General features: G+C 39.4%; 1 protein-coding gene across 2 annotated transcripts in view; it reads left to right on the top strand.

Moving 5' to 3' along the window:
• The window catches only part of LAMA3 (laminin subunit alpha 3), a 319,129-nt gene that overhangs the window by 130,720 nt on the left and 164,838 nt on the right, over positions 1 to 23,571 (top strand). For both annotated transcript variants that reach the window (XM_078153463.1, XM_020968691.2), the window contains 8 exons: positions 1,988 to 2,034; positions 3,528 to 3,627; positions 4,736 to 4,788; positions 5,295 to 5,400; positions 10,660 to 10,759; positions 13,885 to 14,041; positions 19,956 to 20,088; positions 22,941 to 23,083. In XM_078153463.1, coding sequence (XP_078009589.1) covers positions 1,988 to 2,034; positions 3,528 to 3,627; positions 4,736 to 4,788; positions 5,295 to 5,400; positions 10,660 to 10,759; positions 13,885 to 14,041; positions 19,956 to 20,088; positions 22,941 to 23,083 — 839 coding nt within the window. The remainder of the gene's footprint in view (positions 1 to 1,987; positions 2,035 to 3,527; positions 3,628 to 4,735; positions 4,789 to 5,294; positions 5,401 to 10,659; positions 10,760 to 13,884; positions 14,042 to 19,955; positions 20,089 to 22,940; positions 23,084 to 23,571) is intronic.

Here is a 23,571-nt window from a genome sequence, read left to right as displayed (position 1 = left end):
CCCATAAAATGAAGAAGTTGGATGAATGGCCACTGAAGCCTCTTCCAATTTTAAGTCTATGATCTTATGACAAAATAACTTTAAGTTCCCTTCTAACACTAGATCTATGACCCTATAAAGTCAGCCCTCCAAGACTTGATGCCTTCCACCAAAATTCATCTCACTCCTTCTCGAATGCTGTATGTCAGTGGCACTTACCCAGAAGAGTCTAGTCATTTTTTATGCATGGCTCAGCAGGATTTTTAAAAGTTCTTTTCAAATTATGAATTTTTGGTTTCTTGCTTGCAATCATATGTTGTATACTCTTCACATGCAGTGATGTCCAGTGTAACCCCTTTTGGTTGAATGGAAAATCCAACAACAAATTTCTAGAAGTTAAACTAGGTGATCAGAATCAATTCCTAATGATTAGGAAAACTTCTTGACCATCCTTTCTTGTTAGCTGCTGTTGATTACTTATTTCTCATAAAATGCTGGAATTCAAGGTCTGGAAGAGACCTTAGAACACCGTAACTGAGGAAAGACAGTTGAATCACCTAGTTAAGAGATTGTTAGTGTGCTTGGAATGTCAGGGTCAGGAATTGGATTGCAAGGGGATGAGAAGAGAGTGGGAAGTAAAGAAGTGGAGGCAGTGTATGTAAATGACTTTTTCTATGAGTTTTGCAGTAAAAGGAAGGAACGGCCACAGGAAAATGGCTTGATAGTATGGCAGGGTCAAAAGAAGTCTTTTTAAGAATGGGGGAGACCTAAATGTACTATGGTGGATGGCAGGGAGAGCATGGTGACTGATTGTCAAAGTAGTGACACAGCTATAAAATCCTAATCTTGCAAGGGCTGGGTCACAGATGATGAGGAAAGCTGAGTTGATTAAAGGGGAGAACAGAGGAAGGGTAGAAAGCAGCAACAGAAGGAAAAACAAATAGAACTGCCCAAGTAGGGGAACAAGGAAAGTGGGAGCATGTGGGCAAATAGCAGAAAGAAACGCAATGGACAGAAACAATGAGGAGAAAGAAAAGCACCAAAGGCAAACAAAGAAAGGAGAGAGGAGAGAAGAACAGCTGAGGGGCAGTGTAGGGACAAGGAGACAATTTTAGGGGGAGTAGGAGGAAGCAGTCTTGAGGAGGAAAGAAGGGATCAAAGTTGAGAGGGAGCAGGGCAGGAAGGCAGTGGTGAATGATAACCCAACTCGTGGCAGGGATTTATCTTAACACATAAAACCAAGAGGTTTAAATGATGTTCGCAACATTATATTTCCTAAATATGCTCACTAATGTTAGAAAGATTTCAAGGGGTGGAAAATTGGCTGCAGTCCATACAGTGTTAGAAGCAGCATGAAATGTAAGGGGACAAAGACATTTCTTTGGTCAGAAGTCCAGGGTTCAAGGCTTTAGACTCATTGTCCTTTCTTTGTCCCTTTGGGCAAATCATTTAATCCTTCTGGGCCTCAGTTTTCTTGCCTGTAAAAACGGGGGTCAGACTAGAAAGTCCCTTCTAATTCTAGACCTGTGATCCCCAAAACCACCCCCAATTCTTCAGGTAGCTTGGTTAAATATTTGCTGAAAAGTGATGCAACACTCCCCTCTTCTGGACAAAATTATATTTGCTCAAATGGTTATTTCCAGGCTCTGTCCCCAGCCTCCACCGCCCCCCCATACCCTTCAGTCTTTAATAGAAATTAACTTTTAAAAAAAATGGTACATAATGGCTTTATACAAAGTGGAAAAATCCTGCCTTTTCTATCTGAGCTTTATTCTCAAGGACTTTTGGTGAATAAAAGGCATTCTTCCTACTTATCTATTGAAAGATTTTTATGAAAGAGAGCCAGCATCACCTTTTAAAAAAGTATGTTTGTTCGTGTTTGAGCGTGTGTGTGTGTGTGTGTGTGTGTTTGAGCGTGTGTGTGTGTGTGTGTGTGTGTGTAGGTTTAAAAATGATGTGATCCATAATACCAAAAATGACATTTTTTTTCCCCCTGAATCTGGTACAGGTTTCAGTAGTGAGTGTAACCCTCTTGGTACTATCGATTCCAGTTCTGTGAGTACAAGTTTACAAAACTATAATTCTTTGAGCCACTATGATAATCCTTAGTATAGGAACTGTTACAGCTTCCTAGAATAAAATATGGAGGGGGACACATATTTTTGAAAGAATGATCTTGGAATTTTGAGAGGTAACCTGGTATAGAGGCGAGGGAACCAAATGGGTGGTCAGCAATCCCAGCTTCAGGTTTATTTCTTTCAGCCTCAGTTTCCTCAAATGTAAATGGGGATGGTAATATTTGCCTTGCTTATCTTATAGGGTTAGGATCAAGTGAGATGATGTATATGGGAGAACTTTATAAAACAGTACACATTAGTGGGTAGAGGACTTGTCTTAGAGTCAGGAGACCCAAGTTTGAATTTTGGCTCTGACTCTTACTAGCTGTGTGATTTTGAGCAAGTTTACTTGGCCTGTCTAGGCCTTATTTCCATGTGGGATGATCTCTGTGGTCCTTTCCAGAACTGATGCTCTGGCACTCTGAATGTGTTATTTTTGTGGAGATGGGGCTTGTATTCTGATTTAAAGTAGCAGGGACCCATACAACATCAACTAATAGTGTGGATATGCAGAATAAGTGAAATATGTTTGGTATCACTCTTCCTACCACAATACAGATTTACATTTGGGGATCTTTGCTTGCCTCCCAGTAAGCTGGGGTCATGGCATAGTAGACAGAGTGCTGACCTCGGAGACAGGAAGACCTACATTCAAATCCTCCCTTAGACACTTACTAGCTATGCGACCTTAAGCAAGTGACTTTCAGCCTTCAGTTTCTCTGTCTATAAAATGGGAACAACCCTGCTTCACAGGGTTGTTGTAAGGATCAAATAAACTAATCTATGTAAACTGCTTTGTAAAATTTAAAGTGCCGTGTATTTAAATGTTAGTTATTGTTATTATAGATAGTAAATATGGCATGGTGAATGGAGAGCTGCCCTCAGAACCAGGGAAATCTGGGTTCGATCCAGTCTTTGTTACATACTGGTTTTGTGACCCTGGGCAAGATATTTAATTTTCCATTTGCCCTAGGCAAATCTAAGTTGCAGGAGAAGGTGTTTTGTTTTGCCATTTTGTTTTGGTGGGGGAAGTTTTCTCAACAAAGAATGTCATGCACTGGTGAAATCTAGGGCCAGTCTCTATCAGTTATGATCCTGGAAGCCTGGGAATGCCTCAGATTTAGTATATGACAGGTTAACCATCATACAAGGTCAACACAATTGTATTGTGGAGCTTTGTAAGGAATTAGAAACCAGTAGGCTTTATTCAAATTCTATAAATGAAGCTCCCACACTCTCAGATAAATATAATACTTTTGTTGTCTCTCAAATTTATGCATATAATACAAACTTTTTAATAAAAATTCCCTTTTTGAATGTACTGAGTTCCTACTCCAGGACCAGAATAGATTTTCTGTGCCAAGCTTTTGCTCTGAGACCTTCTTTGACTGATTGCTTTGACTCCAAGATTGGATAATTTTTCCCCAATAGGGGTATTGCCAGTGCCAGCTTTATGTGAAAGGTCCTACCTGCAGCATCTGCAAGCCATTATACTGGAATCTGGCAGGCGAAAACCCTGATGGATGTTCAGGTAAGATTTCCTACACGTGGCTCCTGACCATATCGTGACTTCTTTTAATGTTCTTTATCACAGTGGCTGAGCCAACCCGAGCTTTTCGTTTTAGTCAGAGCTGTTCCTCTGAAACCCGATAGTACATTTGGATGATTTCACCTCCTGCTAGAAATTCTGCCAGTTTTGAAATCTCCACAGCAGATTGATGGCCCTGGTCTCCAGCCATATTTCATTGACCACTAAGGCAATAATTAACTAAGTGTTTTCTTACCATGGGCTTCCAGTTCATTCTCTCTGATTTCATTTTATGCTTCTGTTGATATTGTCCGGATAACTTTGGATTCAGTTTAATTCAAAAAACATGCAGAGGACTGTGCATTTTCTGAGAGTACGGTGCTAGGTCCTTGGGAAGATGTGAAGATAAAGAAGACATTGTGGTCCTTGTTCTCACAAATCTTAAAATATAAAGGGAAGATAGAGAACTTAGAAAAATAACCATAATACAAAAAAGGGAGCATTATAAATGCAGGATAGACTTATGAAGATAGTATTATGTGACGTTCAAGGAAGAAAATTAAATTTTCTGATCAGGTCAATCAGAGGAGGCTTTATGAATGAGGTTTTGAGCTGAGGCATGAGGAAGGGGTAAGATTTCATCATGTAGAAAATGAATTGGAGGTGGGGGTGGTGGTCCAGGAATAGAGAACGGTAGGAATATAGTCTTGGAGTTAGGAGGGTACAAGACATGCCCAGAAGAGAGCACGTAGTATCATTACATTAATGCATGGACTACACCATTATGGTGTAAAAGAAAAACAGGAAGACCAGGGCCATCGGATCATAGAGGGGCTCAGGACCAGGCTGAGGGGTTGTTACTTTATTCGGTAAGCCATAGGGAGTTACTGAAGGAAGCTGGCTACCACTAATGAGATATGGGCGGTACTCATCTGCCACAAGGAAGTTTTTGAAGTGCCAGAAGTACGTGGCCATACTTCTACCAAAAATTTTGTGTGGATGTCAGACTGTAGACTTTCCATGTCCTCTGAGCCACAGGGAATGTCTTTATGTAAGCCTCGGTCCAAAAGCTTTTTTGTAGAAGTGATCATTTCATATTGTCTATCCACAGAATGCCAGTGTGACGTAACTGGAACATTAAGTGGAGTTGGAGAATGTGAGCAGGTAATATGAAGAGTGAACATAGACATAGGAGTGAACTGTTACAGAAACCAGTTATGGAATTCCTTAATGGAAATAACTGATTACCCAACAGTTATATGCAGGGGTTGTGCTGGTAAATGTTTAACAGCTAGATTTCTGAAAGAAAAAAATGGTATGCATAACACACACTTTTAAGTTTGCATTTAATGTGTATCATTAACACATTCTCAGTCACTTTCTAAAGTCTAGAGATCAACAAAGCAGTAAATTAATCAAGCTCTGATTTCTGAGATGTAAATGCTTAGACTGAAAATTTAACAATTGGCTCTTAAGAACCAGCTCGAGCTGGCTCCAGCACACCCGATTGGTGAATGCATGTGTATTTTAAGATTCTTCATGCATTGTTGGAGTTTTTACGATGGAATCTTTGGCAAAAATATTTTTAAAAAGTCATTCTTGCTTGAGTTAAAATATTTTCCATTTAAAATTAAGTTTAAATCCTTAAACTCTGATTAATCGTTCTACAGAGAGAGGGTGAATGTTACTGTAAGCCTCATGTCTGTGGTGGTTCTTGTAATACATGTGAAGAGGGCTATTTTGCTCTGGAAGACAGCAATTACTTTGGGTGCCGAGGTAAGTTCTGTTCTGGTGGGAACTATATGGATGTAGCAAAGTCTGGGTGTATCAAGGGGAGTTCAAAATCCTTCCCTTTGTGCACTGCTGTTTTTCAGCATTGTGTCCCTAGCAAGCAGCACAGTTCCTTATGCATAAGTGCTTACTACATATTTGCTGGGGGCAGCTAGGTGGCCCTATGGCTAGAGCCCTGGGCCTGGAGTCAGGAAGACTTGAGTTCAAAAATGGCCTTAGACACTAGCTGTGGGACCTGGGGCAAGTCACTTAACTGCTTTCTGCCTCAGTTTCCTCAACGATAAATGGGGACAATGATCACACTACCTCCCATTGTTTTATATGAAGGTAAAAGGACTTGAACCCAAGGCTTCCTGGCTTTGCAGTCAATTCTCTATTCATTGTGCCATGTTGCACATTATCATTATGGGCAGCTAAGTGGCACGGTGGATAGCGCTCTGGACCTGGAGTCAGGAAGACTCATCTTCCTCAGTTCAAATCTGGCCTTAGATACTTACTAGCTGTGTGACTCTGGGCAAGTCACTTAACTCTGTTTGCCTCAGTTTTCTCATCTGTAAAATAAGCTGGAGAAGGAAATGGCAAACCAGTTCACCATCTCTGCCAAGTAAACTCCAAATACGGTCACAAAGTTAGACAAGACTGAAAAACAACATCTACCATCATTACTATTATTATTTTTATTATTATGCCATAAATATGTAAATAGTAAATCACAATACATTGTGTGTTTGTACTTCCACTCAGTTGCACCATGCTATTAGTTTAGGATTATGTGGTATTTAGTGGGGCCCCCAGTGAACACCTGAACAATTGTCAGAATGTCCTTGGAATAAGATGCTTTTGAGGGACATAACTCGGCTAATATCAGCTTTGTTCAGGTAACAATATCAACGAATCACAGACTTTCAGAGTGCATTTTGTCCCACCTGACCCTGAATGGGAATCATCTCTATTACATACTTGGCAAATGGCCACTCAGCCTTCTCTTGAAGACCTCTAGTGACGATGAACTCACTACATATATAATCGCATCTGTCTTGCAGGGTCGTGGTAAGGATCCCATGAGATCATGTGCATAAAGCAGTTTGCATATCTAAAAGTACTAAATAGATGAGAGCTATTGTTATTATTTTTATTACTCCAAGGCAGTCCATTCCACTTGGGTAACTCTGATTGTTGGGATTTTTTTTTCCCTTTCGTCAAGCTTAAAACTACCAGGCTGCAATTACAGTCAGTGGTCTTGGTCCTGTTGCTGGAGCCAGGCAGAATGAGTCTCAGCCCTCTTCCTTATGCCAGACTTTCATATCCATGAAGGCAGAAATCATAGCACACATGCCACTCCCCTCCACACCCCAAAGTCTTATTTCCTCCAGGCTAAAAATACCCAATTGATTCTCATTTGGCGTGGCTTTGAGGCTCTTATCATGCTGATAACCCTTCTCTGGACTCTCTCTCCAGTTCGTCAATGTTCTTTTTAAAAGGGGCAAGCAAGTGGTATTGTAGATAGAGTGCTGACCTGGAGTCAGGAAGACCTGAGTTTAAATCCTACCTCAGGTGCTTTATGAGCTACATAGCCTCAGGCAAGTCAAAACCTCAGTCTGCCTTAGTTATTTCATCTACAAAACAGCGATAATAATACCACTTACCTCTCAGGGGTGTTGTGGGGATGAAACGATAGGAGTTGGAAAGCACTTTGCAAGCCTTAAAGTGCTATGTAAATGCTGTTATTATTAGTATTACCATTATTATAAAATGTGGCAAACGAAATGAATGCATAACCCCAGGATAGGTTATAATGGGACTTTGCTCCTTTGCTAAGGACTCTATGTCTCTCTTTAATGCAGCCTAAATACTTGAAGAAATTAATTCATTGAAGCTTCAGCTTCAATACGTTGGCCACATAATGCGAAGGCGGGACTCACTGGAAAAGATCCTGATGTTGGGAAAGATTGAAGGCCAAAGGGAAAGGATGAGATGGATAGATGTTGTCATGGAAGCAATGAACGAGCTTGGACAGACTTTGAGAGACAGAGGAGGATAGGAGGGCCCAATGTACTACGGTCATGAAGAGGCAGACGTGACTGATGTTAGCTTTTTTGGCTGCAATGTCACCTTGCTGCCTTGTTTTGAGATTGCACGATAGAATTATGAATGTCTGTCCTTTAGTCCTGCCTTTCTCTCTCTCTCTCTCTCTCTCTTCCTCTCTCTCTTTCTCTCTCTCTCTCTCTCTCTTTCTCACTGTCTCTGCCTCCTCCTCTGTCCCATCTCTGTCTCTGTGTGTCTCTCTCTGTCTCTATCTCTCTGTTTGTCTCTCTGTCTCTGTGTTTGTCTCCTTCTCTGTCTCTGTCTCTTTTTCTTTCTTTCTTTTTTAGGCAGTTGGGGTTAAGTGACTTGCCCAGGGTCACACAGCTAGTATGTGTCAAGTGTTTGGTCTGAGGCCGGATTTGAACTCAGTTCTCCTGACTTCAGGGCCAGGGCTCTATCTACTGCCCCACCTAGCTGCCCCCCCCTTTCTGTTTCTGTACCTCTCTCTTTCTTATAAGATTTTTAAAACATTCCTTGCTGATGCTTTGTCTGTGGCCTGCTGTGATGAGTGGCAAATGAAGACATTCTATAGGAATGTCTAGCACAGCGCCATGGGTATGATAGGTGTTTAATAAATATTGGCTGATGTGACTTAATGGCTGCGTGAGCATGTTAAAAGACAGCCTAGACAGAAATGGGCAACATACAGGTACAGATTAGGAGGAAAAGAACCATAATAAATTACACTTGTGAGAAAAAAAGAATAGTTTGCCTGAAAAACTGAGTAACATAAAATTAGAATTATTAAATACAGTGCTTGGCATATAGTTGTTGTTCAGTCATTTTTTTTCAGTTGTGTCCGACTCTTTGTGACCTCATTTGGGGCTTTCTTGGTAAAGATACTGGAGTGGTTTGCAATTTCCTTCCCCAGCTCGTTTTACACATCACAAACTGAGGCAGACAGGGTCCCACAGCTAGTAAGTGTTTGACGCCAGACTAAACTCATGAAGGTGAGTCTTTCTCACTCCGGGCCCAGCTATCCACTGTGCCATTTAGCTGTCCTATTAAGCACTTAATAAATGCTTGTTGTTGTTGAGAATGATAATTTAGTGCCATAACGTTTAGAATAAGATACTTCAGGGTTTTTTTAAATTACTAAATAAAATGCTAGGTAATATCAAATTGACAATTTATAAAGATCCAATTTACAAACACCTTCTGTATACAATGGGGCACTAAAGACTCCTTCCTCAATTTCCCCCTCACATCCCCTACCCCAGACCTTTTTTTCTCCCCTAATTTAGTATCTGAGCTTCCAGATAATCTCTAAATTCTAACTAATTATGAAACATAAAATGTGTTTGACTTAGAAAGGCACCTCCTGTTCTGTAGATGTAGAGAATTAACGTGTTGTGGGTGACCATAAATATAAACCCTTCTTCTCACCTTCCCCCTGTATCCTCACATACCACCTAAACACCAAACAGAGGAGCAGGAACTCTTTTCCTTTCTGAAGCCCTCCCTGCCCCTCCCCCCCCATTCTTCCAGTGGGTAAAGAGAGGGTTTCTCTTGCTGCTAAAAGGTGTCAGGATGGGAAAGTTCATAGGATTTAGAGCATCTGCTCTTGGAGATAATCTGATATTACCCTTTCATTTTTAAGACCAGCAAACTAAGGCCATGACACGTTAGATCAAGGTCATATAGATAGCAGAGAGAGATCTAGAACCCTCTGACTTTAAATTCAGGGCTCTCTGTCCTGTCTGTGTATTCTCCTGTATTCTATTACTTTCTATGTCTTTTTTTTCTACTAAGTATTCCAGAAACACACACTGCCTGTATTCCTGGAATATTTAGTGGGAACTCAGAATGCATTTTCCAAAATAACATTTAGAAATGATAGTTAGCTGTAATTAGCTGAGAGAAATTAATATTTTACTATTATATTAATAACCAATTATTAATTTGGGATCCAGGCTTTTCTCCTTTATTTCCTTATTTAAAGTCCAGCCCTTGTAAAAAGTCTGTCTCTGAAGGACATAACTGATTGATGAAATTGCCCTAATCCTTGGGGTTCATGCTGTCAATCTTGGGCAGGACCCCACCCAACTAAGAGACCTTCCTTATGTTTAGAGTGTAAACAGAATCCACTCTGGACTAATTCTTACCCCAGAGACCCTATCCTTGTACCCCTCCATTAGAATGTAGGGTGACTCAGTTCATGAAGGAGGAAACCAACCAAAGTGATCTGGACAGAGATGGATTCCCCTGTCCAGATTGCTAGAGGCAGCTGAGTTTCATGATCCAGCCACATACATCCTCAGCGGGAGCAGCCCACCTCTTTTTTAAATGCCCACCAATCAGGGTTGATTTTCATTTGTCAAAGGCCCTTTCAGGGATTATTTAAGGCTTTCAGGCTCTCCAGGTCTTTGTCTTTGGTTACCAAGAGAAACCACTGACCATCAACTTATTATTAGCTAGCCTAATTAACAAAATGATTATTAATTACCCAGAAACTCTATCTCAGGGTTTTTCATTCATCACCCGGCTCTGCCTTTTAGATACATTAAGCATTAAACAGGCCTTGCAATTGAGCCTCCATTTAATAATAATAACACCTCATACATATGTATAGAACCTTATGGTTCCCAAAGTATCAGGTAGGTGATAAATAGGGGTTGGCCCTGTGATTTCATTGATATAGGGAATTCCTAAATGAAGAAACACACTCTGCTGATGCAGGTCAGTCCTTTCTATTGTCTCAGAGTGTTGAGAGATCTCTGGGATTTCAGATAATCTCTAAATTCTAAGTAATCTAACTGAAGGCTCAGAGCGTGGAGGGGACTTGCCCAGTATGTGTCAGGGGAGGACTTTGAACCCAGATTTTCCTGACTCCAAGTTTAGTTCCCACATTATTTATATAACATCATCATTATTTCAAGTCCAAACTACCAACTTTGCATTGAATTCTTGATACATAATCAGACTATCTATGTTATTTAAAATGCTAGATGAGTGGACAATATTTGGGAAGAAAGCAGGTGTGTCTTACTTTAAGGAACATCTGGTCATCAGTGACACGATCATTAATTTTGTTTCTACTTCTCATGAGATGAATAAAGAAAGAAGCCATAGAAATCAGTGTTTAAGCACAATCAGTGGCACTTTTTCAAAGGCACCTTTTGAAAAAATGTTTCAAAATGAATGTTTCTTAATTTTCAGGGTGCCAGTGTGACATTGGGGGATCTGTCAGCTTTATGTGCAATGACCTTTCTGGAGCCTGCCAATGTAGGGGACATGTCATGGGCCAGTCATGCCAACAGTGAGTTTTTACTCTAAGGCTTATTTCATGATTTCTGTTAATGTTCACAATATCACAGCAGCAGGAGGAATTAGAAATAATCTAGACGAGAAATAATCTAAATTAGAAGTTCTTTTTCAATGAGGAAACTGAGATCTAAACTGGTTAGGTGACTTGACCAAGGTCATGTGGATAGAAAGTAGCAGAGCTAGGATTTGAACCTGTGCTCTTTCTGGTTTAAAATTGCTCTGAGTTTACATGGGAACACATTGTAAATTGATGCTTGAAGACAGTCTTGGAAACTTTGAAAGCTTCTCCACCTCAAACACATCTCCCTCCAATTAACCCAGACCAACTTCACTAGCAAGTCAAAAGAGGATAGAAATGACCAAATAATCATAGGAGCATCCTTTAGAGCAGGAAGAAACATCAGTGGCCATCTCAGAGTGTTTTGGTGACTTGCCCATGGTCTCACAGTAAGTGTTCAGAGGTGAGATTTGAACTCAAGTTCTCTCACTTCCTGAGCTGTTTTTCCTTCTACCCCTAAAATATTGGCCTCATAATTTTAGCCTAAGGAGATTTAGAAGTAGAGATAAATTAGATTCAGAGGCACCATGGGGCTGATCTTGCACACTCTGATGTCCCACAGGCCACTCACTGCTTCAGCAGCCAGCCCTGTAAAAAAGTAGCGTTATTCAGGTGCTTGGCAGAGTGATCTTATGAGAAGATCAGTCAGTGGAGGAGGGACCAAGGGCCCCATGGTTTGAGTTTCAGCGGGGCCAATTATCTACCTGCTTGTGTGACTCAGACAAGTGACTTTACCTGTCTGGGCCCCAATTTCCTCATCTGTAAGAAGAGGAACCTGGACTAGATGGTCCTTCACAGCTCTAACAGTCTATGCACAAGTGGTATCAAAGGCCTACGGATGATAACTGGAGCATTGGTGTTCCTGGTTTCCCTTTATCCTGGTAGACATAAAAGCTTTGAAAATGTCCATAGCAATGATCTCCTCCACCCTTAAGAGTTAAAACGAATAATTCTTCAGTAGTGGTAAGTAGGGAAATTATCCTGTTGCTTATGTTCTTTAAAATCTCTATAACATCAGTCAGTCAATCCAGTCAATAAAGATTCATTAAGTACCTACTGTGTGCCAAGTGAGGCAGTTAGACGATTCAGTAGACAGAGCATTGGGCTTGGAATCAGGAAGACCTGAGTTCAAAATCAGCTTCAGACACTAGCTGTGTGGCTCTGGGCAAGTCACTTAACCTCTGTTTGCTTTAATCCACTGGAGAAGGAAATAGCAAATCACTCCAGTGTCTTTGCCAAGAAAACCCCATGGACTTTATGGGCTGCAGGGTCATGAAGAGTCAGACACAACTGATTGTGGTTTGTCCTTCATTCTCGAAGAGGACCATGACGTCAGGGTGGATACAACTGAATGACTGAACAACAAAATGTGCCTGGCACTGTGCTAAAGTGCTGGGGATACAAAAAGTAGCAAAAGATGGTCCCTGAAGACCTAAGTTCAAATTTGGCTTCAGGCATTTAGTAACTGTGCAAGTCATTCTGCTGGCCCCAGGTTCCTCATCTGTAAAATGGGGATAATAACAGAAGCTATCTCCCAGGGCTGTTGTGAGTATGAAATGGGCTAATATTTGTAACGCTCTTTGCAGAACTAAAGTACTATATAAATGCTACCAGTTATCATTGTTTTTCATGTTCTGAAATGCCACAAAATGCAGAACATTCAGTAAGTTGCATACTTTCTTTAACGTCCCTGTGGTATGAGTTAAAAGTTAACAAAAATTTCAAATGCATGTGCTACCATCCTTGGTTACCTATTCTGTCAAAGGAGCAAATTAACTACTACTGGCATAGAGTACCACCACATTGTCATAAGTCCCTGACTGTGATGTCAACTCTTCAGGGAAATACTTTAATTTTGAAAGAAAAAAAAAGAACAGGAAGAAAAGAAAACCCTGCCAGGTTTTTTAACAGGCATTTCTAATTGGAAATCTCTGCTGGTCAATTTAATTCATTAATGGTACGTGAGCAAGAATAATTCCACTAAGCCTAAGAAAACATACACATACACAAACACACATACATGCATCTTGCTACAGAAAGATTACTTCAGAAAGATTACAAAGCAACCTTTAGAATAAAAGTACACAAATTTTGCACACACTTTTTTTTCAGTCTGTCAGTTTCATTGCATTAAATTTTAATTTTGTTTTAAATAGTATTACATAAAATGGGACTTTAAAATATGCTCTCTTCACTCACTTCTGAAACTGCATTTGGCACAAGTCAATTTAATCATCAAACAAAATGACATATAAATGAAGTAACAAAGAATCTGTATAAAAACATTTTCAGTGTAAATTTCAGGAAGGAGAATGGTGAGAAAACACACCTGTTATCTAATTTGTTAATCTGATAGGTCATATCTTTAATGGAAAATAAACTAATCTCAAATAATTGGTTATTGATAACCACTTAGGGTACATTAAATTAAAGATATGCCTAAAGCTCATGCAAAAATAATTTACCTGTTGCAGTTCCTTAGGTTTCCTCTACAGACTAATTCTGATGTCACATCACAGCATAGAGGTGACTATGGTTTTTGGAGGGTGTGCCATTGGAATTCAATCTCTAGTAGGCCCTAGCAACCTGAATAGAGTTGTTATTGGTGGTAGTGGTCCACAAGGCTACTGACTGACTGAATGTCTATAGTCCCAGGACCAGGCTAGCTAAGCTCAGCATCAGAGAGTCGGCCATCAAGCGATACATTTGGAGGGCCACAGTAGCCCTGGAAACCATCTACTGATGCTTAGAGGGGAGCATAATCTATTCTTGGTATATCGGATGCCTGAGGCACAATACCCAAAAGGTTGTATTTATATGCTTATGTAAAAAGAAAGCAATAGTATATAAAGAAGAAAAAAAGAAACGGAACTATTTCCCTTCTTCCCTTTGATGAGACTGCATATAATTCCATGCAAAATTTCTTAGAAGTAGCCATTGTGATAAAAGAACAGAGGTGGGAATAAGACAGCTTGTGCTATAACTGATGAGGAACAGGATATCCAATCTTTCTAAAGGCCTAATTAGCTGCATCCATATTTATTTTTAATGTTTTGAAGGCCAGAAGACAATTATTATTTCCCTGATTTACATCACATGAAGTTTGAAATTGAAGATGGCATGACACCTAATGGAAGACAGGTTCGATTTGGCTTCAGTCCTTCGGAGTTTCCTGATTTCAGCTGGCGAGGCTATGCCCAAATGACCCCAGTACAGGTATGCCCACAGACAACAAGTAGCTTGATGAAAGAGCCATCTTCATCAGTGACAATGAAGATGAGATGAGATGAGATAATATGTGGAGAATGCTTTGCAAACCTTCAAGTGCCCTGGAAATATCTCTTATAACAGTTATTACTGTATTATTAATTAGCCTCTTAATTCATCAGCCAGAGCACTAATACTAACTGTTTTGAAGAGGTAAGCTGCCATAGACATTATTCTGTCTTCCAGTTCAAAAGAGCAGGAGACACCAAAGAGAATGTTTAAATTGTGTATTAATTGACAAATAAATAACTGTGTGTGATGATGTCACAATACATTTGACCTTTATTGGTCACCAGTAGAGTCAGAAGAGGAGGGACTAAAGAAAGGGTGGTCTCTTTGGAAAGTCTTTTTGAGAGTCAAGAGATTGAAAAAAAACAAAACAAAATACCATCACTGGAATGAATCGAGTTACTATAGCCCAAGAGAAATAGGAAAGAGGAACAACTGGGGGAAATACCAATTTACTGATCACTCTGTATTTATGAGCACCCTATTTAAATATTGAAGATTATGTTTGCTTTTTCTTCAGAAACGTTTTTTCAAACTTAGCTATTTTGTTGAAGATTTTGGGGAATAGAAATTGTAAGTTACTGTGGAGTATTAGGGGTAAAGTTTATATTATCCCTGTGATAATATTTCATTCTCTTTAATTCTGTTCTCATTTCTTTTTTCCATTCTTCCATTTTTCTCATTCTCAAAATTTTATATTTATAATACACAATAGCTAAGAAAATAAGAAAATGCCATGCTAGAAGGAAAATCTCTGGTTTCTTGATCTCTTTTCTCTCTTTCTTATTTAAATTGTGTTTCCTGTTTGATTTCAACTAGAAATAAAAAGATTCAGCACTTTGGATACATAGGTCACCATTGTATGCCCAGTTTGGGGGACATTGTCATTGAAAAATATTGAATAACTGACTTTCTGTTTAGCCTGAAGTCTAGTTGGCTGGCTGGATAATCCCTTCTTCTCTTTTTCTAATCCAGTCTCTATCAAACCTTCATAACGAAAAGGAAGAAATGACATTATTTCAGTGTCATGATGGTTTTGTGTGTGTGTGTGTGTGTGTGTGTGTGTGTTGTTGTTGTTGTTGTTATTGCTGTTGTTGCTCTTGCTGAACTCAAATGGGAGCTGCTTTTTAATTTAAAAAAAATCCTCATTTTTTCTATCTCCAACAAGCTATGATTCTTTAATGATTTCACTTTCCTATTTATGTTTTTGAAATGATTTTTTCCTGCATTAAAATAACATCACATTGATAATGTTGGTGATGCTTATGCTCATGATGGTCTCAGTGATTCCCGTGATCTGTTAGCCATTTCATATGGACCATTAAACCTCTACTAGAAATCACTCACTCAGACTCTCAACGTTTTCTGGTTTTCAGCTGCTACCGCCAAAGTGAAGGTCCTCCCGACATCTTACTTTCTTTTATTCTTCTCCATCATTTTCTTCTAACTCTGATTCCATTTTTTTGTTTGAGTTCTCAATCAGTTTTACTGACCACCTCATATAATTAGTGCTATCGTCAGATATCTTCATTACTTTCTTTTTCTGAATTCTTCTTCACAGTATGCATTTCCCATCTCACTCTTCATTTTGTATTGGGATGAGCAAGAGAACATTTGTTCATGGTTTGTTTTTAGCATTTTCTAAGCTGATTTTCATGGATGACCTCTAATACGGTGTTTCCCATTCATATATTAAGCTCATTCAAGATTCCTTGATAACTACAGTCATTCAGTTAAGAAGCATTTTTAAAATGTTACTGGGAATACAAATACAAGCAAAAAGAAAAACAACATTTGACCACAAGAGGCTTATATTTTAATCAGGAAGACAATAAAAAAGAAGCTGAACATGGGGAGAGAGGAGAAGAAGGTACCTAGTTTAGGGGAAATGATGGGGAATACCAAGAGGCATGCCGCCTGATGGGAAATCATAGAGATAACCTTATTCAGTGATCCTCTGTGTACCAACATCAAGCAAGGCAACAAACTGCCTGTATGGAGTCAGTAGAAAAAGGATGCACATAAGATGCTAAGGCTGTCCAGGTGCTTCCTCTTTATGGATGTCATTGTGTTGACTGCATCAAGCCCAGGAATACTACTGTAACTCCTTAATGAGACATGCAGTGTGGAAGAAAAAATTAAAATTTAAAATACTCTGTGTCCTAGGCACATCGAGAGAGAGAGACAGAGAGACAGAGACAGAGATAGAGAGATAGAGAGAAAGAGAGAGGAAGAAAGAAAGAGAATGAAAACTTGAAGGGACATAAACTAATCCTGTCTTTGAAAATTTCTCTGTCCAAGGCTTTTTCTGGTTACAATCTATAAGTTTCAAAGACATAATTCCATAATCAAAGTGAGGCAGGAGTACCAAACTTGGGTAATGGTGTTTGATTCATCCGACAGAATAATATTAACTCCTTTTCACACCACCCTGGAGAATCTTGGTCCTGAAGCCATTCGATCCCTATTTAAGTACTCCCTCCAAAGACTCGCTTTTCTACCTAGTCAGAAGGTGAACTAAATTAATTGAATTAATCAAGGGGCTCCTCTTAGTCTGATTGTTACCTTAATTTTTTTGGGAGCCTAATGAGACCTCTCCTTTTATTTTTTATTTTTTTTTGGCTGGGCAGTGGGGTTAAGTGACTTGCCCAGGGTCACACAGCTAGTATATATCAAGTGTCTGAGGCCAAATTTGAACTCAGTTCCTCCTGACTCCAAGGCCAGAGCTTTATCCACTTCACTATCTAGCTGCCCCTAGACCTCTCCTTTTAGAAATTGGTCTGGGGTGGAGAAGGCCTCAAGGCCACATGTGGCCCTGTAGGTCCTCAAGTGTGGCCCTTTGACTGAATCCAAATTTCACAGAACAAATCCCTTTAATAAAAGGATTTGTTCTGCAAAAGTTGGACTCAGTTAAAAGGCTGAACCTTCACTTACACCCTCTACCAGAATGTTGTAAGCAGATTTCAGTGTAGGACACTGGGAATTGATAGTTAAAGAAAGACTGATACGGTTTCTCCCTTAGATTAGACCAACGACTTCAGACTAAAGCGCTTTCATCATCCTCATCAAAGCTGGCGTTTATGATGCTCTTTGAGGTCTGAGAAGCACTTTTACAGATGTCATCCTCCTTTTATCCTCCCAACAGCCTTGGGAAATAGGTGTTATTATTATCCTAATTTTATAGGAAACAGAGGCAGACAATGTTAGGGGATTTGCCCAGGCTCCCACAGCTAGTAAATAACTTGAAGCCAAATTTGAACTCAGGGCTTCCCAACTCCAGGGCCAGAACCCTATCTACTCTGCCACCCAGCCGCAGGTATCTTTGAGGAATTCAGATCTCTAATTGTACTTGAATAAATGTTACCGACAGCTTGTTTCTTTGAATGATTTTTTGATTTGGCTACTGTCATTATTGGTATGGGGCAGCTAGGTGGTGCAGTGAATCAGGCCTAGAGTCAGGATGTCCTCAGTTTAGATCTGATCTCAGACATTTACTAGCTGTCACTTTACCCTGAGCAAGTCACTTCACCCTGTTTGCCTCAGTTTCCTCTTCTACAAAATGAGCTGGAGGAGGATATGGCAAACCACTCCAGTATCTCTGCTAAGAAAACCCCAAATGGGGTGATGAAGAGTCAGACGTGACTGAACAACAGCAGATCACTGGTGCAGACCAGAATGATCTCTCTTCTCATCCTGTGTCACTGTCCTTCTGTTAATATTCAGTAAGGCTCTGCCCAGCCTGCTGGGTGCTTTCCTCTGGTTCTTTTAGTATTCTGCAGATGCCAGTGTAGCACTTGGGCTGTCCACCTACTGCCCTGTGCTCTCACAACATGACCGTCCCATCTCCCTGCCTGCTCACACATGTCCTTGGCATTCTTCTACCCCAACTTTTGTGGGCAAGTCATTGTTGCTAATATACTGCAGCCTACTTACCACAACTTTGATCTGTCCATTGCATTTTGGATCCCTTTCAGAAAAATTTCCCCCCACTTTTCTCAAGTGGCACAGTGAATAGAGCAATGGGCCTGGAATTAGGAAGATCTGAGTTCAAATCCAACCTCTGACACTTACTATCTTATATGACTGGCAAATCACTTAATCTCTGTTTGCCTCAGTTGTCTTATCTATAAAATGGGAATAATAACGGCACCTACCTTGCAGAGTTGTCATGAGAATCAAATGAGAATTGTTTCTACACATTTTACAATTGGGTTTTAATTTTACAAATTTAAATTTTAAATGTTTTTTAAAATTTTTACAAATTTACAAATATTAATTTAACAAATATTATTTAACAAATATTTGTAAAATGCTTAGCACAGTGCCTGGTATGCAGTAGGTGCTATATAAATGCTTATTTCCTTTCCTCCCTTCCTCTCTTTCTGCGACTGTGGTGTTCTATGATTTGCAGTGTGCTGATCTGCCTCAGTTTTCTCATCTATAAAATGGGGATAAATAATAGTTGCCACTTCATAGGGTTGAGACAATATTTGTAAAGCACTCTGCAAAACTTAAACTACTATATAAATGCTGGATGGAAGCAAAATTATGACATATGCTATTTGTCTTAGAGCTCACCTGCCTCCCTCACTATGCCCCTTCTTTTGTCCCAGTGCTCCCTTAGTGGCAAACTGCTCCAGCATCTTTGCCAAGAAAACTCCAAGCAAGGTCACAGAGAGTCAGACGTGACTGAAATGATTCAACAACAACGACACCATAAACATGTGTGTTTGTATTGCTTTTCCATTCTGTATCAATGATCTTACTCAAAGGCATCGTTTATTCTCCAGGTGACCCCAAATAATTATTCTCATTGTCCCAGGGGCCACATGCCTCCTTAGGGTTGGTGCATCCTTCCTGGGACATGCTGGGACCTGGAGTTTTGGTTCAAGTTCTGTAGCTTGTATAGGCTATTCCTTGAGGATTAAAAAGTTTGGCAGAGCTCTCTACAAGCTTAAAAGGTCCATTGTCTGAGCACCTGCAACACTGAAACAATATGTTGTATTTCCCATCAGGTGTGGTCGGTATCCATAGGTACCTTTGATGGAAGAAAAAGATAGTTGTCTTTTTTGCAGTTAAATGAATGAGAGTTTTACTCAGATACCTCATCATCAGAAGCGAGTGACCCTGGGTTCTCAAAAGCTATGCCAAAAGGCTCTGAAAGATCCTGCCAATCTGGAAAGGGTTGGAATCTTCCCATTAACAAAACTGAATCTGCCATCCAAGCGCCAACCTCTCAGAGATGTTCATTACCAGAGTGTTGGTCTCTAGGTGATGAATGATTTTTTTGGACCACAGCAACTCATGAAACTTCCTACTAAGGTCTGGAGGGGTTTTGGTCTGTGTTAGTGTCGATTTTGAAGACTGAAAATGTTGAGATTTTGACTCCTGAGGGATTCACCCATCCATACTCCACCTTCACACCATCTCCCTGCAGGTGGTAGTAACATACCTTCCTCTCTTTCTTTTCCTTCTTTCTCTCTTTCGCAGCCAGAGGTGGCTGTCCCTGTCACCGTGGCTTCCTTTAAGCTAGGTCACCTAGTGCTGCGCTATGTCAGCCTGGTTACAAAACGATTAAAGGGGAGGATCTCAGTTGCTGGCTCTGATTGTAATTGTAAGTGACTTTAATCTATTGCTAGGCTGGTCATCCTTCCATCTTCACCTTCCACACTTGAGTGTTGCTGTCCACTCGACCGCCCACTTGCTTGCTCATTGAGGGCGTGCGTGTTGAGCGTGTGTGTAACTCATAAGACAAAATCAGTGTTTGGCTAATGGGGCTCCTAACCCATTGTCTAGTCCATACTTTATGGACTATTTATTAGTTCTTGTCTGTTTATTAACTTCCATTTTACAGAATGAAGTGATGATAACATTGAATGTGGAGAAATCAAACCAATACTTATTTCGTGCTGTTCTGAGATATATTAACCCAGGAACTGAAACAGTGTTTGGTCACATAACTATTTATCGGTCCCGTTCTAAGGAAGGTAGGTATATGTAAGCCTTTCTTGAACATCCCAATAGCTAGTGTTCCCTCCCACCCCCCAAATCATCTTATATCTATTTTGTATATGCCTATGTATGTGTATATTATCTCCTCTGGTTAACACATAAGTTTTTTGATGGCAGGGTTGTTTTATGCTTTATCTTTATATTCCTGTCACCTTCACAATGTCTGGTACATGGTAGCAATTAATAAATGCTTGTTGATTTATCACTCAGGGAAATTCTTCCTCACATTTTCTTCATTTGGATGCATTTTTGAAATATTTTTATATCTATTGCATTAAAATCAGTTCTCCAAATGCCCTTTCCTTTGCTAATTTGTCTTTCTTTAAAAAGCTTGCTCATATTTATGTTTAACTACAAATTCATAATTATTAACTATCTGTTTATGATTCATTTTCTAGAAATCAACAAAATTTAATACTATAGAATTACAAGCAGGACATATAGCCATCTTTATATTCCATCTCTGGCTTTGGGGCCAGGAGACTTCCCTGGAATCCAGGTGTTGATGGGGCAGGGACAGAAGACAAAAATAAGGAAGTTGGGTGGGGTAAGCATAAGGGTTACTGATTGAGTGTTTGTACTCTTTCCCACCAGGGAATTTCCAAATAGCTTCAAGAAAGACCTAGGGAGAGCTCCAGTTTTGCTCAAAGATCCATAGGATTCCTTCTGAATTGAAGAGAGCCTGGGGGTGGGGGACAAGAATGGACCCATTCCCTTGGTTATTTTCTTTCAGATTGTGCCAGGCCTAGAGGAGGCTAGGTTGAGTGATAAAATTATTGTGTAGTTGGCCTCAAGCTTAACAATTTGGGTTTAGTTGAAACTTGTATCCAATTCCAAAAATAATATTTTACTTAATAATTGTTGCACAGGTGAGCCGTATTTAGGAAAGGGTGGAAAATGTTTCCACTAGCTCACGGGGGAAAAAAAAATCACAAATACAAAGCAACTGACAAATTTAGTTTAGGTGTTTTGAGAGTGATATAATGGGTTCAACTCATCTGCTTTAAAAAGGAAGACCATAGTAAATTCTTAAACAAATAATATGTAAAAATGATGTGTTTTTTAAAAAAAATCTTACTCAGATTTCAACCTGATTTGTTTTCTTAAGTATTTTTGAAAATTTAATATAGTGTAGAGTCTTAGTAACACATTTCTCTTTACTGTGCTTTCTATTTGCCACACTCTCTTATTCTCCTCCTTTTCTTTTGTTGGTGCTTTGGTCAATTATTTTCTATGAAAGCTACCTGAGAAAGAAGCAGCAAAGTTGCCATCCCTCTATTTAAATAGGAAATGCTCATGACTTCCTTTATCCTGTCTTCTAGTTCATTGCTGTTCTAGACACATACCAGCACTACTCCGTCATCTGTACCTATTTGTTTGTACAGTTTTCATTTATTTGTCATTTACTTTAGTTTTATTCTTATTCACTATTTCTCCTCTTGTATTAGGTTTATGTATCAATGAGGTTTGTAACTATAACTTCCTCAGTGCAGGGACCATGTTTATGTAAACAAATTGGCAAAATGTAATTTCTAGGACCACATAATACTTTGGATTGATTTTTCTAGATTATACCATTTTCTACACCCTAAAAACCAATAAATAATGAGAGAGACCTAATGAAGCCTCTCTTCTGCTGGCATGGCCTCAGTTTAGATCAGACTTTAAGTCCTAAATAATATTTTTTTGAGAGAAACAAAGGGATTTCTTTACATCCCAACTTAGTTTCCCCAACTTTCTGTATGAGACTATTTACTGAATATTTGATCTTTCCCAAGAAAAAAGATAATTTAAAGAAATAATTAATAAGTACAGTGATTCTAGATTTTCTTTGATTGTAGAAGACAGGAATAACATCAGTTTATTAGACCAAATTCTAATGTGGACTGGCACAATATCATTCTGTAACCTCAGTTTGGTGGCCTTGTCTTGCATAGAGTAGGAAAAGGGAGCTGCAGGTACATGGACAATGGAGATAGAGGGAGGAGGAAGAAAGGAAAGAATTAATTTTTAATAGGTTTTTAGAAGTAAGGACCTTTGGGAGTTTGAGTTTGGAAGACCAGTAAAAATTTGTAATCATGCTATGCCAGGAGTGAGTCTTGTTGACAGGTTTATTTTATGACTTGTGCCAATGCTTATAGATTTATAGGAGTTAAAAGACCTTTGAGATCATCTTGTCTAACTGTTTTATCTTACAGATCAGGAAAGTGAGATTCAGAGAAAGGAAATACTTGTCTGAGGTCACAGAGCCTAGGTTATGTCTAATCCAGGTCTTCTGTGCTTTTCTAGGCATATGCCTGCACATGTCAGAAACAAAGAAAGAAGGAAAGAAAGGGAGGAAAGAAGGAAGGAAGAAAAGAGGGAAGAAAGAAAGGAAGGAAGGAAAGAGATGAACATTTATTAAGCACCTAATACATTCCAGGCACTGTTCTAAGTACTTTATAAATATTATCTTATTTGATCCTCACAAAAAGTTCTGGGAGGGGGATGTCATTTTACAATTGAGGAAACTGAGGCAAAGAGAGGTTAAGTGAACTGTCCAGGGTTTTACAGCTAGTAAATGTCTAAGGCCAAATTAGAACTTAGGTCTTCCTGACTCTAAGCTCAGTGCTCTATCCAAAGCTACCTAAACAACTTTTAAGAGAACAAAATGGATCTGTTTCATCTTAACTAACCCACATAAACTTCTGAGATATGTACCCAGTGCTTGAAATGGTAACTTTGGCAGCTTTAAAAAATCTTCGTATTCATTCACTCAATGAACCTGTTGAATGTCTCTTGGGTACTCTGTATTGTGCAATAATGAACAATGTTTTCTCCCTGACAGGTGCTGTTCAAAGCAAAGAGATTGTCTTCCTGCCTAGCAAAGAGCCAGCTTTTGTCACTGTCCCAGGAAATGGTTTTTCAGATGCTTTTTCCCTCACTCCAGGAACTTGGACTGTTAATATAAAGGCTGAGGGCATCCTCCTGGTAAGACAATGGTTCTGAATAAAGGGATTTGGGTGTGATATTTTTTCAAAGCAGGTGCCACAAGAAAGCATAACCTATCGTGGCAAAGAAGGTTTTCCTGATAGATCAAGTATAGAAATTGATGATGTTCATTTTAAAGGGATGAATCCATGAAGGCTCCTTCTCACAAGAGATTTCCCAGTTTTGATGAGGTATTTTTTATAGATTGCAGAACCTATCTCCTGCTAGCTACAAACAAAATGAAAAAAAAAATCTCTAACCAGTTATAGCATATAACTGATAACATCAACTAATCAAATCTATACATCTTCCATTCAAAAATCCACTGGGGAGTTTCCATTATAAATCATTCTTTCCCCTTCTAGTGATTATGTAGGATGAAGCTAAAGAGCAAATAAGTACCACAAGTTCAGTAAAAATCCTCTGTCATAATATTTACTTCAAGTATACCATAATCTAAGGATCTGTATTTTTGTCTGAGTGATACT

Source organism: Phascolarctos cinereus, unplaced genomic scaffold (genome assembly GCF_003287225.1).
Source record: "Phascolarctos cinereus isolate Bilbo 61053 unplaced genomic scaffold, phaCin_HiC Scaffold_4;HRSCAF=312, whole genome shotgun sequence".
Lineage (NCBI taxonomy): Eukaryota > Metazoa > Chordata > Mammalia > Diprotodontia > Phascolarctidae > Phascolarctos > Phascolarctos cinereus.
Note: the sequence above shows the minus strand (reverse complement) of the source record. Positions and strands in the feature narration are given on the sequence as shown.